This window comes from Octopus sinensis, linkage group LG26 (genome assembly GCF_006345805.1).
Source record: "Octopus sinensis linkage group LG26, ASM634580v1, whole genome shotgun sequence".
NCBI classification, from domain to species: domain Eukaryota; kingdom Metazoa; phylum Mollusca; class Cephalopoda; order Octopoda; family Octopodidae; genus Octopus; species Octopus sinensis.
This window is the reverse complement of record NC_043022.1, coordinates 856086-865202: the sequence shown is the minus strand read 5'-3', so window position 1 is coordinate 865202 and position 9117 is coordinate 856086. Positions and strand designations below refer to the sequence as shown.

The 9117-nt window shown below is 34.6% G+C and overlaps 1 protein-coding gene across 2 annotated transcripts in view; it reads right to left on the bottom strand.

Annotated features, from left to right (window-relative positions):
• Positions 1 to 7328: 7328 nt before the first annotated feature.
• The window catches only part of LOC115224846 (G protein-coupled receptor kinase 1), a 240595-nt gene continuing 238806 nt past the window's right edge, over positions 7329 to 9117 (bottom strand). For both annotated transcript variants that reach the window (XM_029795790.2, XM_036513549.1), the window contains exon 19: positions 7329 to 7719. In XM_029795790.2, the coding sequence (XP_029651650.1) occupies positions 7573 to 7719 (147 nt within the window). In that variant the 3' untranslated portion in view covers positions 7329 to 7572. The remainder of the gene's footprint in view (positions 7720 to 9117) is intronic.

Here is a 9117-nt window from a genome sequence, read left to right as displayed (position 1 = left end):
CAGGGTCCTAGTTACAGGTTAATTAGAATGTCATGGAATTGCCCCCGGAAGAAGGTCTTCCACAGACACCCCATCAGACCCAGGCAGATGAGGCCCTTTGGCCCTTTGGCTGCTCATGTGCTCCACACAAATCCTGCATCCTTGATAATTACTGGATTTGTGGCCGTACAAAAGTGCTACAGTATGGCTGGAACCACCAACAAAAGCAAAAGAGCCAATAATTAGTTAAAGTTTAAAACCTCACCCCAGCACACCCCACCTGTTCCTGGTTCATTCTTATATGCTCTTTTACAGGTTTAGTACCAGTCAATGGACTGTGCCCCTACTGGAGGCAAAAGTGCCCTCAAAGGATAATTGCTGATTATATTAGCATCAGCACTTGCAGTTTGGTGACATAGGCTGGATTTGAACTTAGAACTTTAAGGGATGTGATCCAATACCATGTTGTGGTGTACTTTGTATCTATCCCTCCCCCCATAAGGGTCCTAACTAATCCTTTCCATTTTTATTTTTGCCCCTCTTTGGCTCAGAACACTGTAGTAAGACAGAACTCAATAAGGTGAAAACAGTCTTGGAGCTCTACTGACCCTAATGCCTGCCATCTCCCACCCAGGGGTCTGAAAGGAAATAAATAGAAATGAGTAAAGGAAGAAAAGCAATCTATTATTGAATAAAGAAGTTTCTAAAACAAGGAGGAGGAGGAGGAGGAGGAGGAAGGGATGAAAAGATTGAGATGAAAGCTTGATTCTAAAGATTCCTGGATGTGTATGTATGAATGTATACAGAACGTGCAATGGTTTTGTTAGGTGAGGGCATTGTTCTTGTTAACCCACTTCCACCAGCTCACCCCCATTGTGCAAGATCTATGATCAAAATGTATTCCAAATGTGACCATCCTGTCTTTGTCCAGGCATGTCTAAGACGACATTAACTAACATGTTCTTCCAAACTTTCGTTTTAATTAAAAGAACATTTTTCTGTTTCTAAAGACAGTAGGATGAGATTTCAAGCAGGCTAAGGGGCTGATGGGAACCCAGGTCCTCCCCTCCTCCACCACATTGACAACATTGTCATCATCATTGATGAGAGAGAGAGAGAGAGAGAGGGCAGAGCAAGCACCTTGTTAGATCTGCACAAATGGGTGATTGAACCAAACAGTCCATCAATGTTTCTGGGGGTGGCAGTGGTCATCCGCACCCCCCCATCATCATCATCATTATGATAGAACAGTTCATGTTTTAAAAAAACCAACAACACTTGACTCCCATCCACCCATCTCACATCTCTTTCCCTTATGTGAAAGACATCAAAGAATTTAGCAATGTGTGTGTGTGTGCATCTATCCGTCTTTCGACCTCTCTCACCGTCTCCAATACTCTGCTTTGTATATTTTCGATTTATAGTTGTTTTACATCGGTTGTTGTTACTCCACCCCCTGCACTCATTTCCAGAAATCAATTCACAAATCTCAAAAGACTAAGCCCCCCCCCCACATATAGACACACATGTCGCAAACATATTAGTTAAAATTTAAACATTGACCCTAGTAAATATTTACAAGGCAGGGGGGATGGGATGGGGGATGAGGGAGGGATGTGGAACTGATGACATTATTATTATTATTGGGCGCTATTTCGTAGAGAAGAGAGTGTCAAAGAGCAACACATCTCGAGATCTCCACCAATAATTTCTGATTAAGAAAAAAAAAAAACTTTGGTTGGGGGAAGAGTTAAAAAATAAATAAAAACTTTTTGTCACGGACAATAAATATTTTAATAAATTACAAATTGTTACTGAATTGAATTGAAATGAAATAAAACATTTTGTAGTCACACTGCTTTGGCAATGGCATCATACCATAACAAAAAGATCTACCATTTATTCTACAGAAGACACACACACACACACACTCACAAAAATATCAATAATGGTTTTAAGGATGTTAAAGAATATTTCTTGAAAAACAGAATTTAGCCATTTGCTGCCTCTCTCTCTTTCTCTCTATTTTTCTCTGGCACTCTTTCTTTCTTCCTCTCTCTTTCTAATAATTTCATATAATTATTTTTATTTCATTTTTGTCAAAATTAAAAAGAAAAAATATTTAAAAAAATATTTTCTTTTCCTTCCAAGTAAATTAAAATTTTTTTCTTCTTTTTGTGTTGAGACAAATTTTAAGGTTCCTACCACGATACTCTTCAGCTAATCATTTCACAAAAATCACAGGAATGCATACGAACTGGTGTTTAATTACTGGTGTAATTATTATTATCATTAATTAATAGATGGAAATATCTGCCAGGTCACCTCCTTGGTGCGGGATGCTAGTCTATCATAAAAATCCTCTCCCCCCTAGAAAGACCAGGTATCTACTCTTTTTGCCCCCTTATAAACACAGTTAAGTCAATCTCACTCAGCTCGACAAAAAAAAAAAAAAAAAAGGGACCCTTTCCTATCTCGTTCCCCAGCAAACTCTGCAATGAACGTAAGAAGTAGCTTAACAGTCGACAGCGTTGATGTGTTGAGATCGGTGTTATCCATCAACGGGTGATCAGGGACGTAAGTGGTGGCGAGAGACTGGCTACCAGTGAAGTTGGTGAAATCGTTATGATGTGACCAAGAGTTTGATCTGAGGGCCAGAGACTCGTTTTTGCCAAGGGTTTTACTCCCTATGCCATGCTGCTTGCCAAAAGTAGTAAAAGCAAAAAAAAAAAAAAAAAAGGGTTTTAACATAAATTTTTTGGAATGTTTTAAATTCTTATTAATTATTTATTAATAATAATAATAATAATAATAATAAATCATAAAAATCCATCACAATTTCAAGGAGACTGAAAGATTAGTGTTTCTGTTTTTTTTCATCAGGAAATTTCTTAGTATTTTCTTCAAGACAGCTAAAAGTCTTTCTTCCTTTTCTGCTGCCTGACCAATGACAACCAAACTGTCTGACTAGTTTCAGACAGGTTGTTGTAATACATCTTTGCATATATCTTCCAAACATGAGAAGTAGGGATTATTTGATCCACTGGGATGAAAGTGGACACAGCCGAGCTAGAAGAAGGTAAAGACTGCATTTACTGAGACCCTTAATAATTGGTTCCCTGAAAGTCCTGAAAAGAGCAAATGGAAATGGTGTGTGTGTTTATGGGTGTGTGATGAATATTGTGCAGGGATGGAAGGAAAATGGCTAACCCCGTTAAGTGACCAGAGTCAGGACCACCTACACAGGAGCACAAATATCTAATGACACTAGTGGGGGGTGGTGGGGAGATGACAGGGTCAGGTGTCACAAATAATTGTTTCTGGTTTAGGCTCTGGGCCAGCAATTTTGAGCAAGGGTGTGTCAGTCAGTTACATTTACCCTAGTCTTGACTGTGATTCTAATTTATCAGCCCCCCCCTCTCTACCACCTAAAGAATAAAACACAAAGTTGGGCTCAGTGGGATTTGAACCCAGACTGTAAAGAGTCGGAAGAAATACTGCCAAGCATTTCGTCCAACACTAATGATTCTGCCAATTCCCTTGCATGCAATAATAATAATACTAATAATGGTTTCAAATTTTGGCACAAGGCCAGCAGGTGCAAGGGAGGGGGGGCACAGTCAATTACATTGACCCCCAGTGTTCAACTGGTACTTTATTTTATCGACTGTGAAAGGATGAAAGGCAAAGTCGACCTCGGCAGGATTTGATCTCAGAATGTCAAGACAAAATGCCACCAAGCATTTTGCCTGCCATGCTAACAATTCTGCCAGCTTGCCCCCTTAATAATAATCCTTCCTACTATAGGCACAAGGCCTGAAATTTGGTGGAAGGGGGCTAGTTGATAACATCGACCCCCCGCCCCACTATTTTACTGGTACTTAATTTAGTGACTCAAAGATTTTTTTTTATATAATAATTTATCAAGATCTCTTAAAAGTTTAATTTGTGTGAATTAAGGTTTTTCAATGCTTGTTGAAATTAAGTTTTTGTTTCTCTCAAAGTTTAAAATCTCTTCATTGAAGGAAAAACATTAAATGAATAATAATAATGGTGGTGGTAGTGCTCCTCCCTGGCCACAATCCTATGACTGAAAAAAATTATCAGTTGTCTCTTAGTGAATCACTAATTTTCTATCAATTATTATTATTATTATTAAGGTGAGGGCGAAGGGTTCCAGCATGAAAATAAAGGTCTAAAAGTTGAACTAAAAAAAACACTTGTATAACAAATACAATGAAATCAATGTGTGTATGTATGTGTGTATATATATATATATATATATATATGTGTGTGTGTGTGTGTGTGTTTGAGGACCAGATTTTCATAATAAACTGAAAGTGACAGGTGGAAGGGTGGGGTGGTGGTGGGAGGCAGAGGAGGAGTGGAAAGGGTGGGGGGAACAGAACCCAGAGGGCTATGGAAATGGCATTGATGATGCTGATGATGATGATGATGATGATGAGGGCTGGAGGGAGTAGATGAAGCGGAAACATTAGCACGAGTCAAATAATAATGGGATAAAAGAACGGAACTAAAATCTACATTGAATCAATCAAAGAAAGTGTGTGTGTGTGTGTGTGTGTGTTTACAATTAGCATGATCGAACATCACTGAGAGTAAATAGGGGTCAGTTTGACTAGTTCCCATAATGGATTAGAACCTACATCCACGGCAAGGTCCACTTTATATGGCAATAGTTAAATTATGGTCGTTTATTCTTTGTCAACTCTAATTTACATATATAGACATGTATGTATATACACCCACACACACATACACCCGCACATATATATATAAATATATATCATAAGGTATGTTTAAAGATGTAATTATGTAAGTATATATATATATATATATATTTATATATATACACACATACAATTACACACACACATACAGAAATATAAGGTGTATCTGCGTTGCGTGTATGTGTGTGCGCATGAAAGTATGTCTGAATGCATACATACAAACACAGATATATTTATATATGTATATATACATATTATGCACATACACTTTATATATCACACCTACATATATATCTGAGAATATATATATATATATATAAACACCATTTAATGTCCATGATCCATGCTGGGATGGACTGGGCTAAATAAATATATATGTCATTATTATTTAATATCCAAGTTCCACGCTAGCATGGGTTGGACTAAATATATATATATATATATATATAATGTATGTATGCCTGTGTATAATATATGTATATACATATGTGTTGATGATAAAAAGCTGGTAGTAGATGCTGTTAAAATAATACACTTTTACAAATTTTTTTTCAATCTAAAGACTGCAAAAAAACCCGAATTTCCAGATCATTTCTAACATCTTCACATGATAGGTCGACAAAAAAAAAAAATCCATTATAATTAAAATATAAATATAGAAGAAATCTTATAAATTGGCATTTGTTATTCTTTTCTTTTTCTTTTCTCTCCTTGGCTTTCAAATACAATTTTATTTATTTATCAATATTTTTTGTTTGTTTGTGAGTTGTTTTATGTTTCAGATTTTCATTGAATCCTTACTGTTTTTTTTTTGTCATTAAAACATTACATCTTTTCCAGCAAATATTTTTTTTCATTTTTTTTTCCCGCCATATTTTCTAGTCGTTTTTTTTCTCAGATTCTTTCTTTCTTTCCATTTTTGCAGTGTCCCAGTCTCAAAATATAATAAATAAGTTTGTTTTTCTTTAAAAAAAAAGCACAAATTACTGTCTCTCTCAATCAATAAAGTCAAAATTGCAAGGACAAAAAAATTTTTTTTTCTTTTTCCATATTATTATTATCTCTTACATCTTAAATTTCATATTATTTTGCACATAGTTTTTCTTAAAATCATTTTTTTTAGAGGAGTAAAGTTTTTAATTAAGTACATTTTAAAATAATTTTTTCTTCTTTTTTTTTTGCATGTGATAGTTTTCCAGGGGAGAGAGAGGTAGGGGGGAAGGATAGGTGAAGATTTAAAATTTAAAAATAACAAAAAAAAAAGACTAAAATACTGAAATCAAAGATATGTTCATCCTAAATTTCTTTTTTTGTTTTGCTTTTTTACCAAAATCTGGCTACTAAAAGAAAAAAATATGATATAAAGATAAAAATTATGGAAGAGGGACAAAAGGAGGAAAAGGTGAGGGACAAAAAGACGAAAAAAAAAAATTGCAGTTTTTTTTGGCGGGGGGGGGGGAGGAGGAAAGGGGTCTGGATGAAATGTTAGAGAGAGAGAGAGACACACACACAAGAGATTCAATATATTCAAAGTGAGTTGAAGTGAAGCAATTTGGTGAACATTTAAACCAAGCTGAAGAATTGGTTAGTCTTGTCCACAAGGTTCCAATTTTGAGAGTGCAAGAGACAAGAGGGAAAAAAAGGGTTGTTTTGTAGTTAAACTTCATTGCAAAAAGAAAACAATTTAGGTTATATTTTCTTTGTATATATATATATATATATATATACATATATATGTATATATATATTATTTTTCACCATTTGTACAAATTTGTTCCATTTCCTATCTTTTCTCATCTGACTATTTTTTTCCTTCTCTCTGTCAAAGAAAAATGCATCATCTAAATACCAGCACAGGAATCTATGTGTATATATATATATATATATATATATATATATATATATGTATGTATATATATATGTATGTATACATATATATACACACACATATATGCATATATATATATGTATGTATACATATATATATACACACACACATATATGCATATATATATGTATGTATATATATACATATATATACACACACATATATGCATATATATATATATATATATATATATACATACATATATCAACAAGTGTCTTTTTTTATGCTGTTTCTTCTGAAGTTGACAGAAAATTCTAATTTGTTGGTTGAACAATACTGCCATATATATAAATATATATATATATATATATACATCTATAAATATATATACACCTATATATACATACACACACACACACATTTGTGAGACAAAAAATTTTAACATTTAGAATAAAGTAAACAAGACGACCGAGACAAGAAAAGGGAGAAAGGAAAAGAAAAAAAAGGAAAAATTTCTGACCTCCCCCACCCAAAATTAGTCCAGTATTATTAATTAATTAATTAACAAGACATGAATTCTTGGTGGGGGTTGGTCTTTGATTTCCAGTTGCATTGGCCGACTAAAATTGGCTGGTTTCTAAAAACGTTACTCTTAAATAAATACTTTGTAGCATCTATATATATATATATAATATATATATATCTATATATATATATATATGTCTATGTGACTGCATATATAATGCATGTCTGCAATATATTTTTTTTTAATTCATTTTTTTTTTTTTCATCTTTTTGCTGCTTTGGTGTGATGGGAGAGCGAGAGAAAGAGACAGAAAGAAAGAGATGTGGAAAGACAAGGGGGGTGGGGTGGAGGTCAAAAATGAATTAACACCAACATCCCCCCTCTTCCCCTACACCCCCCCTTGCACTGGGTTTAGAAATGGTTGGCAACATTATTTCCAATCTAGAAGTCTCTAGCGCCGCCGTTTTTTGCTAAGGAGAACAGTGCTTCTAACTGCCATTGCTATTCCTGTGTTCAATTGGGATGTCAGCTCCGTAAAGCTTACTGGCCTTCTTGTTCATTTTCGACTGCATTTTCGTGGAGGCCCGGAACCCTCCTAAGATCTCTTCCTTCCACTGGTGTATTATCACTTTATCCTGTAGAAACAGAAACAACAGGAATTACAATTCAACATCATCAGATACTAACAACAGAAATCAGACTGAAACAACTTCTAACAATAATTATAATAATTGTCCTTAAAATAGGGACCACGCTGGAATGGGACTAAAAATAGGGGGAATGATAGGTTAAGATTTAAAATTTAAAAATAGCAAAAAAAACAAAAAATGACTAAAATATTATTGAAAACAAACATATACTCTTTTACTTGTTTCAGTCATTTGACTGCGGCCATGCTGGAGCACCGCCTTTAGCCAAGCAAATCGACTCCAGGACTTATTCGTTGTAAGCCTAGCATTTATTCTATCGGTCTCTTTTGCTGAACCGCTAATTACGGGGATGTAAACACACCAGCATCGGTTGTCAAACGATGTTGGGGGGACAAACACAGACACACAAACAGACACATATACACGACAGGCTTCTTTCAGTTTGCATCTACCAAATCCACTCACAAGGCTTTGGTCAGCCCCAGGCTATAGTGGAAGACACTTGGCCAAAGTGCCATGCAGTGGGACTGAACCCAGAACCATGAAAGTACATAGTGGTTTTACTTTTTATCTTCTATTAAACTTTTTAATACTTTTTGATAGTTATATATGTTTAAAAAAGAAATAAATAAAATAAAAAAAATATGTATATAAAAAAATCTAAAAATTTATAAATGTTTCTTTTCAGATATCATCAGAAAAAGGTGATTAAACTTCATTAAAATGACAGATCTGTTGGACTTTGAAAGAGGTGAAACTTTTGGTGCTTGTATTGTCTCAATGGTCCTGTGGGTAAAGACATACAGACATATCAACACATATACCCCTTGGACAAAGGATCAATCTTGGCCCATACTGATTGTATATTTTTTTTCTTTCGATAGGTTTAAGTACGTCATTTTCACACTAGTAATTGCTGCTGTCTCAATGGTCTTGTGGGTAAAGTCATGGACACAACAACACATGAACGTCTTTAACAGAGGTTCAATCTTTGTAAAAGGAGTCAGTGTTTTTTTTTTTTTCCCCCTCAAAAAATAAAATCATACCACTGTCCCTACCTGAACCCTCTATCCATCTACCCCACTGACCTATTTGAAGAATATAGAAATATTTACAAAACATTTTATTCAATTATTTCTTCAACCTAATTGTCTTCTTTGTTTTACTCTTAGATGAAAAACTGGCAGTAAACCATTCCAGAATGGATTTCTCATGGTAAAGTTGTTTTAGCATTTTCTAACTTGTTTTATTTTCCTTATGTATATACATATATATGTATATATATGTATGTATATATATGTATGGCGGTGCCCCAGCATGGCCACAGCTCGTGAGCTGAAACTAGAATCAATCAATCAGAATCAATCATATGTATATATATAT